This window comes from Mandrillus leucophaeus, unplaced genomic scaffold (assembly GCF_000951045.1).
Source record: "Mandrillus leucophaeus isolate KB7577 unplaced genomic scaffold, Mleu.le_1.0 Scaffold22, whole genome shotgun sequence".
Classification (NCBI taxonomy): Eukaryota; Metazoa; Chordata; class Mammalia; order Primates; family Cercopithecidae; genus Mandrillus; species Mandrillus leucophaeus.
Window position 1 is genome coordinate 3354341 of NW_012102254.1, and position 16155 is coordinate 3370495.

The following is a 16155-nucleotide window of genomic DNA, read 5'->3' on the forward strand; positions in this document are numbered from 1 at the left end:
TTTTTTTTTTTTGAGATGGAGTCTCGCTATGTCACCCCAGGCTGGAGTGCTATGGCATGATCTCGGCTCACTGCAAGCTCCGCCTCCCGGGTTCACGCCATTCTCTGGCCTCAGCCTGGCCTCTTTTCTTTTTCTTATTTATTTTATTTTATTTATTTATTTATTTATTTATTTATTTACTTATTTGAGATGGAGTTTCGCTCTTGTTGCCCAGGCTGGAGCAATGGCACAGTCTTGGCTCACTGCAACCTCTGCCTCCTGAGTTCAAGCGATTCTCCTGCCTCAGCCTCCCAAGTAGCTGGGATTACAGGCATGCGCCACCACTCCTGGCTAATTTTGTATTTTTAGTAGAGATGGGGTTTTTCCTGTTGGTCAGGCTGGTCTCAAACTTCCAACCTCAGGTGATCTGCCCACTTCGGCCTCCCAAAGTGCTGGGGTTACAGGCGTGAGCCACCGCACCTGGCGTTTTCTTTTTAATTAAAAACAATTTTTTAAATAGAGATAGGGTCTCCCTTTGTTGCTCAGGCTGGTCTCCAGTTCCTAGACTCAGGGGATCCTGCTGCCTGGGCCTGCCAAAGTGCTGGGATTACAGGCATGAGCCACTGCACCAGGACTTACTCTTTTTTTTTTTGACACGGTCTTGCTCTGTCACCCAAGCTGGAGGGAGTGCAGTGATCATAGCTCACTGCAGCCTTGATATCCTGGGCTCAAGCAATCCTCTCACCTCAGCTTCTCAAAGTGCTGGGATGATGGGCGTGAGCCCCTATGCCCAGCTAGTTATTTTAAATAAATCCTTATTTTATGCTTTTTAAAAAGCTTTATTGAGATAGAATTTGCATACCATACAATTCGTCCATTTAAAATGTGCAGCTCACCAGGCCTGGTGGCTCATGCCTGTAATCCCAGCACTTTGGGAGGCTAAGGTGGGCGGATCACTTAAGGTCAGGAGTTCAAGACCAGCCTGGCCAACATGATGAAACCTCGTCTTTACTAAAAACACAAAAACTAGCCAGGGATGGTGGTGCACATGTGTAATCCCAGCTACTCAGGAGGATGAGGCAGGAGAATCACTTAAACCTGGGAGGCAGAGGTTGTAGTGAGCCGAGATTGTGCCACTGTACTCCAGCCTAGGTGACAGAGACTGTGTCTCAAAAAAATAAACAAATTCTAAATCATTAAGCAGAGGAATCCTGTATTTCTACAGTCAAAATTCTATTCTCTCATCATTCCCCAATCTCTAGAATTCTCTGTATTGGCCATTTTTAATGTTTAAGATATGTCCATGCACAAACTTTTTATGCAAATATTATACTTGAACCATTCCATGTTCTTTCAATTCTATGTTATAGTTATTTAAATATATATTTTTATATAGGAAATGTATAGATCAGATTTTTCATGGTCAAAATCTGTTTCCTGTTTTACTGAGTCTCATGGTGGCTTGACGGTGGCATGTGTGTGTGTGTGTGTATGTGTGTGTATTGAAATCATGAGCTTGTGTTTGACTGAACTTAAGCTCAAGGAGACCTGAACACATAAATTGAAATTATTTTCCCACTGAAAAGGTTTGGACTTGCTTTCTGCAGTTAGCCGTAGGGCATTACCAACCCAGGACCATTTTAATCCTCTTCAAGAATTCCAGTTTAATACAGGAGCTTCCGTTCAGACTCCTACTTTGTGGGGAACCTAAGATTCCATGTTCCAAGCTAGTTTTAGCATTTGCTGGCTTATAGCCCACTGTTTCTGTTTCAGTCCACAGTTTTCACCTGCTTTCTAAGAGCCTAGCAATGCATTAAAAAGGTATAATTTGTGAACATCTGATTGATTGCAGTGGCAAAGAGAGGGCCCTTCTGAATACCTGGCCCCTAACTCCTCTGGAGATAGAAACCTCTTCTTTTCTTTCTGAACCTGTTCCCTGTCAGAAACTCTCAAGTATGCCCTTGAGACCTACATGCCTCCTTTCAAATATGCCTGCCAGACTGTTTTAAAATAGTTTTACACACTTTCTTTAGGATAAAAGAATGAAAGAGTTTGAATGGAATGTTATTTCTCACAGAATTGGGGCTACTCAGAAGGAATCCTTGTCCACAACCTGTGATGTTTGCAGGAGGAATGATAGGGTGAATGTGAGTGGCCTGGTCTGAGTCCCTGCTAAGTCTATCCCTCATAATAAGTTCCTGTTTTCTCCTCCCTCTGTGTCCAGCATAATTACTTGAAAACCATGATGGGTCTCCAGCAGGCACATAGAAAATAGAACCTCATCACCGTACCTTAAAGGACAAGACCAGCAACTCTAACCTACTGTAGTGGAGCTGCTCAACCACCTGCCTAGAGCTGCAGCCCCTCTACTCCAAGGCTGGGACCCAAGACAGAGAACACATATGGCCTGCATGCTGGGAGGAGTATCCTCCAAGGACAACCTTGCTCCTCTTCACAGAGCACTTTGGGTTTTAATTCACTGTCTTATATGCAGGGACAGGATAAAATAACTTTCTAGTTTAGACTTTTAGTGCTCATCTGAGAACTTTGTCTTATTTCCTGTCTGAAAGAACGTCTTCTCTATGTATGTGTGAGGTCAGAACTGAGTCTCAAGTAGGAAAGCAGAAAAGTAGCTCAGCCAGGCTCCTCCTGGCAGGCCTTTGTCCCACTGGTCAGCCCCTTTCCTGGATAGACATCCTAGGGTGGGGGTGGGAAGCTCAGTCTGAGGAGCTCTGCTTCTCACAGCTCCCTCAGACCCTAAGTTCTCTCAACACATCTTTTCTGTGTTTCTGAGCCAGTGAAGAAGACAGGAGGAGGCCCTCCTTCATTTGGCAACCAGGGGAAGATAAGGTCTAGCCACAGAGCCCGGAAAGGGATGAGGCAGAGCTGGCTCCATGTACCAGGGAATAAATGAGCAGCTTCTGGGAGACATGTCCTCTGTATGTTTCCAGAACACCGCAGCCTTCCCTACACAGCATGCACAGCCAGGTGCCTCCCCTCCCCTCATTCTCTCTCTGTGTAGGCTGCGCTGAGCAGAAGTGAAAGTGGATGATTTACCCTGAATAGGAACTGGGATCGCTGTCAGAGCTGAGCAGGGAAGAGAGAAGATATCACTCTCTGTCAACTTATCAGGCTGCAGCTTGGGCCCTTGGTGGTGGCACCAAAGGGAAAGAGTTCACTACTTTGCTCAGAGAACAAACTCAGGCCCTCTGGGGCCTTCCAGGCTGACTAATACGCCCCTGGGTTGGTAAACTGAGCCTCCACTGAGTGAAAAGTTTCAGCACTTCCTTGGAATTCTATCTCACCCCCTCTTCTGTTCTTGTGGGTCAAGGCCTTGGCCTGGCACTCTGTGGGTGCTCCCCCATCTGACACCCTCATCAGGCCCTTGAGGTTGCTGTTATTCTTCCAACAGTGGGAGAGGAGGTTCTGCTCACCTGGCAGCCCTGTCATGGGAAGCTGTGAGAGAAAAATACATCACTTCTGGTGGGTAATATCCAACTCTGGGACCACTTTGTATGAGGAAAGATGGAAGGAACTAGGTCTCCTTACCTGAAGAGGAAGAGAAATGTGAAAGAGGCCATGAGGGGCTGCCAGGTAGAAGGGAAAGCAAGAGGATGTGGGCTGAATGAGTAGCAAACATTTTTCCCAAAGTTTTGTTTTGTTGTTGTTGTTGTTGTTTTTGAGACAGGGTGTCACTCTGTCATCCAGGCTGGAGTGCAGTAGTGCCATTACACCTCATTGCAGCCTGAACCTCCTGGGCTCAATCCTCCCACCCCAGCCTCCTAAGTAGCTGGGACTACAGGTGCGCACCACCATGCCTGGCTAGTTTTTAAATTTTTTGTGGAGATGGAGTCTCACTATGTTGTCCAGAATGGTCTCAAAACTTCTGGGCTCAAGTGATCCTCCCACCTCAGCCTCCCAAAGTGCCGAGGGATTACAGGTGTGAGCCACCTCGCCTGGCCAAGATTGTTATCTCAAAGTAAGAAGAGGCTTAAAATGAGAACAGTCCTGGCATGAAGTCATTAGTGAGGGCCCTGCAGCAATAGGCTGTCTGACAAGGAGGTTGCACCCAGTTGAAGGTTGAACTGGATAGCATCTATCCAATCAAAAACCCTGTGATTCTGCTCTTCAGCCCATCAGCAGATGGACGTGGATTTTGTTGAAGAAAGTGATAGGATTGCCTTGAGGGCTCTGCCCTCTCCCTCCTCCAGCTCCTTTCTCTTCCCCTGACTAATGCTTCCAGGAGTCGATGCTTCCAACATGGCAGGAAGGTAGGGGGTGTTGTGTTCATTCAGATGGGTCTGTCGTTCCAGAAAATAATTCCTGCCAAGTTAATTTGACCATCCAAGTCACCCCTGGAGGGACTTCCAGTTGCAACAACATGACAGGTGAGATAACCTGAAAACATTCCTGCTACAAATAGAAGTGCTGACTAAAGTATAACATTCTTTTAAATACAATTGACCCTTGAGGCTGTGTGCAGTGGTCCACACCTGTAATCCCAGCACTTTGGAAGGCTGAGGTAGGTGGATCACTTGAGGCCAGGAGTTTGAGACCAGCCTGACAAACATGGCAAAAACATGTCTCTACTAAAAATACAAAAATTAGCTGGGTGTGGTGGTGCATGCCTGTAATCCCAGCTACTTGGGAGGCTGAGACACAAGAATTGTTTGAACCTGGGAGGCGGAGGCTGCAATGAGCTGAGATCATGCCGCTGCACTCCATCCTGGGGAACAGAGTGAGATTTTGTCTCAAAAAAAGAAAAAGAGAAAAGAAATACAGTTGACCCTTGAACACCATGGGTTTGAAATGCACAAGTCCACTTATACATGGGATTTTTTCAACCAAAGGTGGATTGAAAATATAGTATTCAAGGGATGCAAAGTCCGCATATGTGGAGAGTCAACTTTTTGTACGTGCAGGTTCCGCAGGGCTGAGTGCAGGACTTATGTGTGGATTTTGGCATATGCAAGGGGCCGTGGAGCCAATCCCACATGTATACCAAGGGACGACTGTACAAAGTAAAATTTGCAAGAAAGAAAGAGAACTGTCAGGAGCCGGAGATAAAGGAGGAACTGAAAACCTGAGTGGTCAGTATGTGAACTGGCTATGGCTTCTAGGGACCAGGAGAAGGTATGTGAGTGGATTGTTACTTTTGAGAGTTAAATGTCCACATAAGTATGAGAATTAAGACTTTGGTTCATGCCATATAGGAAGTTGGAAATGGGACTGCCTAAATAAAAATGGCACCCTGAAGGCTTCATCACTGGTGAAGAGGTGAGCTAGAAAGCCGAATGTCTAATTGTCTCCCTAAACATACTTTACCCATAACCTTCCTTAGCCTAATTGCTCAGGCTAAAATCCTTACTTTTGTACTTCATTCCTCTTTTCTCTCACTCCTCACACTGAATCTGTCCAGAAATTCAGTAGGCTTTACCTTCCTACTATACTCAAAATCTAACCACTTCTTACCACTTCTTGCCTGGAAGAAGACAGGAAGACAACAGCTTCCTGTCTCCTGACTTCCCCTTTTGCTATTTCCAGAACAGCAGCCTGGCTGAACCTTTTTTTTTTTTTTTCCAGAGGCAAAGTGTTACTCTTTGCTTAGGCTGGAGAGCAGTGGCATGATCCTAGCTCACTGCATCCTCAAACTCCTGGGTTCAAGCAATCCTCCCATGTCAGCCTCTAGAGTAGGTAGGTTTACAAGTGTGAGCCACCATGTCTGGCTCTGGTTGACCTTCTGAAATATGTTAGATCACATTACACTTCTTTTCAAGTTTTTAATGGTTTCCTATTTTGCTCAGAGTGAAACCCAATTCCTTAAAACATCCCACAAGATCCTATATAATTGTGACTTCTATGATTTCTCTACTCTTGTCTCATCTACTCTCCCCTTGCTCACTCTACTCCAGCCACATGGGCTTCCTTGCTTTTCCTCCCAACATGCTAGACAGACAGCTCCTGCTTCGGGGCCTTTGCAATGGCTGTTTCCTCTGCCTAAAACATTCTTTCCCTACATGTCCACATGATTCACTTTCCTAACTCTTTGCTTAAATGTCACATTCTTTTTTTTTTTTTTGAGTCTGAATCTTGCTCTGTCTCCCAGGCTGCAGTGCAATGGCGCAATCTTGGCTCATTGCAACCTCTGTCTCCCCGGTTCAAGCAATTCTCCTGCCTTCTGAGTAACTGGAATTACAGGCACATTGCCACCACACCCAGCAAATTTTTGTATTTTTAGTAGAGATGAGGTTTCACCATATTGGCCAGGCTGGTCTCTTGGCCAGGCTGGTCTCAAACGCCTGACCTGGTGATCCGCGTGCCTCAGCCTCCCAAAGTGCTGGGATTACAGGCGTGAGTCACCGCGCCCAGCCCTGTTTTGAGACAGAGTTTCACTCTCTTGCCAGGCTGGAGTGCAGTGGTGCAATATCGGTTCACTGCAACCTCTGCCTCCCGGGTTCAAGCGATTCTCACACGTCAGCCTCCGAGTAGCTGGGATTACAGGCGCGCACCACCACACCCAGCTAATTTTTTTTTTTTTAGTAGAGGCTGGGTTTTTCACCATGTTGGCCAGGCTGGTCTCAAACTCCTGATCTCAAGTGGTCTGCCCGCCTCAGCCTCCCAAAGTGCTGGGATTATAGGCATGAGCCACCACGCCTGGCTTTAAATGTCACATTCTGTAGCAGATGCTGTCATGCCTTGACGCAGTCCCTTGCACTTGCCATTCCCACTAATGGTTTCCTAGTGAAAGCATCTGCAACTTTCCATATAAAGGCTTTGTCTACATAGGTGTTCATCTGCTTCAGGGTAGTTCCAAATGCCAGGGAGTTAAGGACACCTTTAGGAGCAACCCTCAACCAATAAATCAGTGGATTAGTGTCTCAACTTTCTCCCCTTTGGGTAGAACAACTCCTCTGGGGCATGTTTTCCACTAAATGGAACTTTCCCAGGACTTCCCGGCATAAACACCCAAATCCACACATACACGAATGGAGCCAAAGAAAAAAATGTTGATATATTGTTTGTGGGCTTGTCAATGAAGTGATAACATCTTAAAATATTTAGGCTGGGCGCAGTGACTCATGACTGTAATCCTGGCACTTTGAGTGGCTGAGGTAGGAGGATTGCTTGAGCTCAGAAGTTCGAGACCAGCCTGGGCAACATGGCAAAATCCCACGTCTATAAAAATAAAATAAAAAATTAGCTGGGCATAGTTGCACTCCAACCTGACAACAGAGTGAGACCCTGTGTGTGTGTGTGTGTGTGTGTGTGTGTATATATATGTAAGAGGAATTTGAGGAGAAAAGTAAGAAAACAAAAAAGCATAAAAAAGAATATATATGATATATATAACATTACTTTAACAGCTTTAATTTTTATTTATTTATTTATTTTTTGAGACAGGCTCTCACGCTCACCCAGGCTGGAGTGCAGTGGCATGATCCCTGCTCACTGCAGCCTTGACCTCCCTGGGCTCAAGTGATCATCCCACTAAAAATCCTGGCTAATTTTTTTTTTTTTTAACTTTCTATAGAAACAGGTTCTCACTATATTGCTCAGGCTGGTCTTGAACTCCTAGGCTCAAGTGATACTCCCACCTTGGCCTCCCAAAGTGCTGGGATTATAGGCATGAGCTACTGCACCTGGCCTATATTTTTAACAATATATATTACAAAAGTATAATGAAAAGGATATGGTTGAATCAGGATAGCACCCAAAGTTTCTTTCTAAAGGTCTGAGATTCAAGGTAGGACAAAAAGCTCTGGAGAGTCCCCCCTATGTTCCATTATCTTTAATCCAAAGGGCTCAGATACCTCTACTGCTATTTCCTCTGGCACTGTGAGGAAGTTCCAATCCACCTGGTCCACACTAGCTGGGCCCAGGGAGTCTGGGCTTGATTGTTGGTCAGTGGATTGCACTTTTATGACGCAATACAAAATAGGGACAGATCACAGGCGTTGGGCCCAGAGACACCTGAGTTTAGATTGGGATTCTGTATCTTACTGACATTTGACGTTGAGTAAGTTGTCTAATTTCTCTGCCTTTCTTTCCTTGTGTATAGAACCATGATCACCATAGGGCTTTGTGGAATGAAGGAATTAATGTATGTGAAGTGCACAGCAGGTCCTCAACCAATTGAAACAGCCATGATGGTAACAATAACTGTAATAATAAAGATGCAAATGTACCCAGCATTATGTTTGATAGGTGATTAGCTTGTACACACACACACGCACATACATATACATGCATGCACACATACAACCAATGTTAGGCTCCCTCTCCACTCCCTAAAATGGATTTTGGATTTGAAGAGGCAGCATTTGGGCCAATATTATCTCTCTCCAATTAATGCTGTCTGTCATGGCATTTTAAGACCAATCTCTGGCCGGGCGCAGTGGCTCACACCTGTAATCCCAGCACTTTGGGAGGCCGAGGCAGGCGGATCACTTGACGCCAGGAGTTCGAGACCAGCCTGGCCAACATGGTAAAACCCCATCTCTACTAAAAATTAAAAAAAAAAAAAAAAATTAGCTGGGTGTTATAGGCGCATGCCACCCTGCCTGGCTAATCAAAACTACAAAAAATTAGCCAGGCCTGGTGGCACACGCCTGTAGTCCCAGCTACTCGGGAGGCTGAGGCAGGAGAACTGCTTGAACCTGGGAAGTGGAGGTTGCAATAAGCCGAAATTGTGCCACTGCACTCCAGCCTGGGTGACAGAGTGAGACTCCATCTCAAAAAAAAAAAAAAAGGAAAGTTGACTTAACAGAGGAGAGGTAGCCACTAAAAATATACCCAGTGCCATCATGGGCAGTGTTAATGGAAGGCAGGGGTCCTGGTAAGGGAAGTAATATTCCCACATCTGCCTGCCCACACTTATAACTTCATATCAGGGTCTGAAGATAGTGTTTAAGTTAACAAACTCCCCAGAGGAAGGTGACAAGCATCATGAGAGGCTCTGAAAACTCTGTCAAGCAAGGAATAATCACAGCAACTATGGACATTCAATCTGAGAAGTCCAAACAGGGCAGATTGTTCTGTAATTTCAGGAGGAAAAACAGGATGAGAGCTTGGTGCCAACTGGGCTCCCAGTCCCTGGAAGATGCAAGCAGTGTCTGGGCAGCCCCCATCAAGATACGTGTGAGAGAAATCCTCAAACCAGAAAGAAAGGATTTGGATGCCTCTGGGTTCCTTCTGAATCCAAATTCTGTGATTCTGTTGAAGCAGTTGTGCGGCTGGGCACAGTGGCTCATGCCTGTAATCCCAGCACTTTGGGAGGCCGAGGCAGGTAGATCACCTGAGGTCAGGAGTTCGAGATCAGCCTGACCAACATGGAGAAAGCCTGTCTCTACTAAAAATACAAAAAATTAGCCTGTAATCCCTGCTACTCAGGAGGCTGAGGCAGGAGAATCGCTTGAACCTGGGAGGCAGAGGTTGCAGTGAGCCGAGATCGTGCCATTGCACTCCAGCCTGGGCAACATGAGTGAAAGTCCATCTCAAAAAAAAGCAGTTGTGGAAACGTTATTTAACATAGTTGAAAGTTATATTCTATACATATGTATTTACACACATATGTATGAATTAAACAGACCAAAATGTCAAAAGCGGTTGCTTCTGGGTAAAACCGGAGGTGTTTTTTTTCCTTCTTTTAAGTGTTTTTCTTTTTTCTCTATTAAATATAAATTACTTTTATTAACAAAAGAATTTGGGAAGACCTTTTTTGTTAAGAAAACCAATCTATGAGCAGATGAAAGACATTTTTATCAGTTCGATTTTCCAACAATAAAGGGAGAGGCATCCAATTTGTGGAAATGTATTAGCAAAGACCGGAAGGAAAAAGGAGGAATCCTGCATGTGGGGAAGAGGCACACCACAAGGACCAGCCGTGATTGCATGATTCAATGACTAAATGGCTTGTAAGAAACTGGTTTCTGAACCCAGGTGGGAATTTCCTGTTATAAGTCTCTTGAAGGAAAGCTGTTCTTTCCAGAAAAGCTGTAAAAAGCATTAGGAGGGTGGAATTGAGTGTATGTGGAGTAGACAAACATCTTTTTTTTTTTAACAACTATCATCCACATGGAAAAACATCACTCTTAGATTTAGAAATTGCATCAAGGGCAGAGATTGTTAGAGGTGAAAGGAAACTTCTTTGCCACAGGACCATTCTCTCGCCTTCTCCTGCAGAAGGAGGGTCGCAAAGGCTCCCAGAGATGCTGAGAGCATGGAGAAAGAGGCCACAAATGAACCTAAAGTACATAAAGAAGGAACATAGGATCTGGGAACACCATGCAAATCCAGATACCATCCCTCAGAGTCCATGACCTTGGGTGGCCTTACTTCTCCGAGTCCCAATCTCTACATATGTAAAACAGAGGCAGCAGCTGTTCTTGCCCTTCCCACTACAGGGGTGTTAAATATATGGTCTATGAGACCTTGCAATGTCTGAAGCTGCCGATAAATATCTATATCTATATCTATATCTATATCTATATCTATATCTATATTTTTTAAGAGCAACAAAAAAGGCAGGCTGGGCACAGTGGCTCATACCTGTAATCTCAGCACTTTGGGAGACTGAGATGGGAGGATTGCTTGAGTCCAGGAGTTCAAGACCAGTCTGGGCAACATAGCAAAACCCCGTCTTTACAAAAAATTAGCTGGGTGTGATGGTACTCACCTGTGGTCCCAGCTACTCTGGAGGCAGAGGTAGGAGGATCACCTGAACCTGGGAGCTCCAGGCAGTAGTGAGCTGTGATTGCACCATTGCATTCCAGCCTGGGTGAAACAGTGAGACCCTGTCTCAAAAAATTAAAAAAAAAAAAAAAGGCAAACCAATAATCTAAGGGCAAATTCTTATGCAAAACCTTATTTTAAGATTGGAGTCTGGATCGGGCACGGTGGCTCATGTCTGTAATCCCAGGACTTTGTGAGGTCAAAGTGGGCAGATCACTTGAGGTAAGGAGTTCGATACCAGCCAGGCATGGTGGTTCATGCCTGTAGTCCCAGCTACTCCAGAGGCTGAGGCAGGAGAATTGCTTGAACCTGGGAGGTGGAGGTTGCAATGAGCCAAGATTGCACCACTGCACTCCAGCCTGGGCAACAGAGCAAGACTCTGTCTCAAACAAACAAACAAAAAGACTGGACTCTGAATAAAGTGAAAAAGAAAACGTGTCATGTACACACACACAACAAAGAAAAAGGGAGGTGCATTTTTGAGCTCTGAGACAGCTGTTCTTAACCCTGGCTGCATATTATGATCAACTGGAGGGTTTTTATAAAATATTGATGCCTGGGCCACATACTAGATAAATTAAATCAGAGCCTCTGGGACCTGAGCCTTGGTATGTTTTAAAAGCTCCCCAAGTGATTCTAATGTGCAAACTGAGTTGAGACACCCTTGGCCCCCTGCTCCATAGAAGGAAACTTGTATATATATTTGTTCTTCACCTTTGGCATGCACTGTTTACCTGATTAATATGTTGATAAGCTGTTAACCTTAATTAGCAACTATTCCTTTTCTTTTTCTTTCTTTCTTTTTTTCTTTCCCTTTCTTTCTTTCTTTTTTTTTTTTTTTTTTGAGATGGAGTTTCTCTTTTGTTGCCCAGGCTAGAGTACAATGGCATGATCTCGACTCACCACAACCTCTGCTTTCTGGGTTCAAGTCATTCTCCTGCCTCAGCCTCCTGAGTAGCTGGGATTACAAGCATGAGCCACCATGCCCGGCTAATTTTGTGTTTTCAGTAGAGACAGGGTTTCTCCATGTTGGTCAGGCTGGTCTCAAACTCCCGACCTTAGGTGATCCACCTGCCTTGGCCTCTCAAAGTGCTGGGATTATAGGCGTGAGACACCGCACCCAGCCAATTAGCAACTACTTCATAACACGTACTCTCTTAGAAACAAGCACAGAAACTTCTCTACTTATAAACTTTCAATTGACAAACTTCCATAGTTTCTGATTATAAAGCTCTGAATAGTCAAAGATGATATCTGGGTGGTAGCTATGTTATACATGCTCCACAGGCGATTCTGATTTGCAATCAATATTGAGAGACAGGCTGGGCGCAGTAGCTCATGCCTATCATCCCAACACTTTGAGAGGCTGAGGCAGGAGGATCACTTGAGGCCAGAAGTTCAAGACCAGCCTGGTCAACCTAGTGAGACCCCCCGTCTCTTAAATGTATACATTGAGAGACATTGCGATAGGTGCTCAATAAACATTTAGATGGATGACTGTGGATGAATAGATGGGTGGATCATTGTACAAGGTGGAGAAGGGGTTCTCAACCTTGGTACTATGGACATTTTAGGCCAAATAATTATTTGTTGTTGGGGGAGGGGTGCTGTTCTATGTGTTAAATGGGAAGTTCAGCAGCATCTCTGGCCTTTACCCACTAGATGCCAGTAACATCCCCCAAACCCCTTACTCTCCATTATGACAGTCAAAAATATCTCTACACATTTCCAGATATCCCTAGGGAGCAAAATTGCCCTGATTGAGAACCACTTGGATAGATTAATGAATAGGTAAACAGATCAATGGATGAATGGATGGACAGGTGGTTGGATAGAAGGATCGATGGATGGATGGCTGAGTTGATGGATTATATGGGTGGATGGGTTGATGAATGGTGGTTGGATGGGGTAGATTAGTGTTGAGTTGATGAATGAGTAGGTGAAAAAATAGATGAATGGCTACGTGGATGAGCAAGTGGGCAAGTGGAAGAGTGAGTGGAAGGGTGAATGGATGAAAGATCAGGCCTCGGCCAGGCAGGGTGGCTCATTCCTGTAATCCCAGCACTTCAGGGAGCCAAGGTGGGTAGATCATTTGAGGTCAGGAGTTCGTGACCAGCCTGGCCAGTATGGTGAAACCCTGTCTCTACTAAAAATACAAAAATTAGCCAGTCATGGTGGCATGCGCCTGTAGTCCCAGCTACTTGGGAGGCTAAAGCAGGAGAATCACTTAAACCCAGGAGGTGGAGGTTGCTGTGAGCTGAGATAGAACCATTATACTCCAGGCTGGGTGACAGAGCAAGACTCCGTCTCAAAAAAAAAAAAAAAAAGAAAGAAAGAAAAAAAAAGATCAGGCCTCATAAACCTAACTGAATGTCTTTGATCCTAAAGTTTTGGCTTTGAGGACATTCTTTGCTCTTTGTCCATAACATAGCATAGCATGGAGAGTAAATGTCTGGCATACAAAATAATTGGAAGGGTAGAAGAAGGCTGAATTTAAAATTTCAGACCTTGACATCATGCTATGACGTCACCTTTGGTCAAATCTGACCCAGGAAAAAGCAGACTTGGTAAACCTAACTGAGATAAAATAAAACCAATTATGGCTAAAACTGACCATAGTAAGTTGTTACTAACTGAAAATTGACAAAAAAATAAAATTTTCATCACAACATCAAAATATAAAAATTTGACCCAAGAAAACTAGATTTGATAGCAATAAATGCCACAAAATAATATTCACATTGACAAAAGCTATATTTAGTATAAAAATGGTCAGAGGTTTAAATATTTTAAAGTAAAATGTATAATAGTAACCTCAATAAAATAATTTTTAAGTATTTGGGTTTTTTCAAATTATTTTTGAAAATAAATTTTAAATGAAAAAAATCACTTTTTTTAAAAAAAAATTTATTTATTATTTTTTTTGAGACGGAGTCTTGCTCTGTCGCCCAGGCTGGGGTGCAGTGGCCGCATCTCAGCTCACTGCAAGCTCCACCTCCCTGGTTTACGCCATTCTCCTGCCTCAGCCTCCCGAGTAGCTGGGACCACAGGCACCCGCCACCTTGCCCGGCTAGTTTTTTGTATTGAAAAAAATCACTTTAGCAGTAATGTGTAGAAAATGTATGAAGGGATTAAACAGACTTAGTGGAGCCTTCTCAAGAAATATTTTCCCAAATTTATCATTGTTGATATGATCCTGATTAAAGTATGTGTATTTCCAAACAGAGTCAAAACATCTGGCTGGTAAAATAATAATAATAATGAGATCAGAAGTTTATCTAGGTAAGAAAAAAAAAGTTTATCTGGGTAAAATCCAGCTATTGTCTAGCCATTGGGCCTGAGGTTCAGAAACAGCTCCCCGACTTTTTTGCAGGTCATTGTTTTTCCGGTTGCTTGGGTTTTTTTGTTTTTTGTTTTTTTTGAGACGGAGTTTTTGCTCTTGTTGCCCAGAGGGGAGTGCAATGGCATGATCTTGACTTACTGCAACCTCTACCTCCTGGGTTCAAGTGATTCTCCTGCCTCAGCCTTCCGAGTAGCTGGGATTACAGGCACGCGCTGCCACGCCTGGCTAATTTTTTTGTATTTTTAGTAGAGACGGGGTTTCTCCATGTTGATCAGGCTGGTCTCGAACTCCCGACCTCAGGTGATCTGCCCGTCTTGGCCTCTCAAAGTGCTGGGATTACAGGCATGAGCCACTGTGCCTGGACTCTTTTCTTTAAAATATAGATTTCTGTAAATATAAAGATTTATAGAAGAGAAGTTTGCCCAGAGTGTAGGGAAAAACGGTGAAAGACTTTAAAATGGAAAGATGAAATCTGGTGTCTTCAATAGACGACAAGGTGGTATCTAGCAGCCCCTTCCCAATTATGGGAATTTTTTTTTTTTTTTTTTTGAGATAGAGTCTCACTCTGTCCCCCAGGCTCCTCACTGCAGCCTCCGCCTCCCAGGTTCAAGAGATTCTCCTGCTTCAGCTGGGATCCCAAAGTGCTGTGATTACAGGAGTGAGCCACCGTGCCCGGCCCAATTATGGGATTCTAAGGGGGCTCTGACCTTTCATTGTCTTTCGAGTTATTTTCAGTCCAGTAAATTGTAGATAATGGATAGAAACGCAAATGTAATTGCCCCTAGACTTCAAATTCTCTTTCCCCACCCAACCCCTTTTTTAAAAAAGCCAGTTTTACACCTATTTGTAAATTCATTTCAGCATTCCTGACCTATATAAGTATGGTACTTTATTATTTTTTAATTTTTAAAATTGATATATAGTAATTGTATGTATTGTGTGATACATGTGATATTTTGATACATGTGTACAATGTATAATGATCCAATCAGGATAATTGGGATATTCATTACCTCGAACATCTATCATGTAAGTGTGGTACTTTAAATCCTCCTTTGAACTTGTAAAATCTTACTGATTCCTTCACTAATTAATGAATTAAATAAAATTATTGGCTGGGTGCTGGTGGCTCATGCCTGTAATCCCAGTGCTTTGGGAGGCCGAAGTGGGAGGATTACTTGAGGTCAGGAGTTCGAGACCAGTCTGGCCAACATGGTGAAACTCCATCTGTACTAAAAATACAAAAATTAGCCTGGTGGGGTGGCGGCCACCTGTAATCCCAGCTACTCTGGAGGCTGACGCAGGAGAATCACTTGAACCCAGGAGATGGAGCGTGCAGTGAGCTGAGATCGCACCACTGCACTCCAATCTGGGCAACAGAGCGAGACTCCGTCTCAAAAATAAATAAATAAATAAATCATAATAAATAAAATATTTGCTACATATTCACTTTACATATGTATGTCAGTCATGATGATAACTTGTTTGAAACAAGTTATCCTTTAATAAAAGATACACAGGCATTCTTTTTCACTGTTGGAGACAGCATCAATTGGTTCATGTTTTCTGGAGAACAATTAAGTAGCGTATCACCAGAGGCTTGAAAACGTATATATTGGGCCTGGCGCAGTGGCTCACGCCTGTAATCCCAGCACTTGGGAGGCCGAGCCTGGCAGATCACGAGGTCAGGAGATCAACACCATCCTGGCTAACACAGTGAAACCCTATCTCTACTAAAAATACAAAAAAATTAGCCAGGGGTGGTGGCACACGTCTATAGTCCCAGCTACTCAGGAGGCTGAGGCAGGAGAATTGCTTGAACCTGGAGGCAGAGGTTGCAGTGAGCCAAGATCACGACACTGCACTCTAGCCTGGGTGACATAGCAAGACTCCGTCTCAAAAAAAAAAAACCAAAAAAATGTATATATTGGTACATACTTTAGTACACACTTTTTGGATAAAATTTGGCGATACCTTTAAAGTTTTTTTTGTTTGTTTGTTTGTTTTTTTTTTTTGAGATGGAGTCTCGCTCTGTCGCCCAGGCTGGAGTGCAGTGGCCGGATCTCAGCTCACTGCAAGCTCTGCCTCCCGGGTTTACGCCA

At 44.0% G+C, this 16155-nt stretch overlaps 1 protein-coding gene and 1 long non-coding RNA gene across 4 annotated transcripts in view; one reads left to right on the forward strand and one right to left on the reverse strand.

Moving 5' to 3' along the window:
* KIF9 (kinesin family member 9) overlaps positions 1–2509 on the forward strand; it is a 59664-nt gene extending 57155 nt beyond the window's left edge. For 2 of the 3 annotated variants that reach the window (XM_011981039.1, XM_011981038.1), the window contains exon 21: positions 2204–2507. In XM_011981039.1, coding sequence (XP_011836429.1) covers positions 2204–2254 — 51 coding nt within the window. In that variant the 3' untranslated portion in view covers positions 2255–2507. Of the gene's footprint in view, positions 1–2203 lie in introns of all 3 variants that reach the window. The other variant, XM_011981040.1, reaches the window with a different exon arrangement.
* LOC105540412 overlaps positions 1–16155 on the reverse strand; it is a 94593-nt gene that overhangs the window by 16199 nt on the left and 62239 nt on the right. The window lies entirely within an intron of this gene.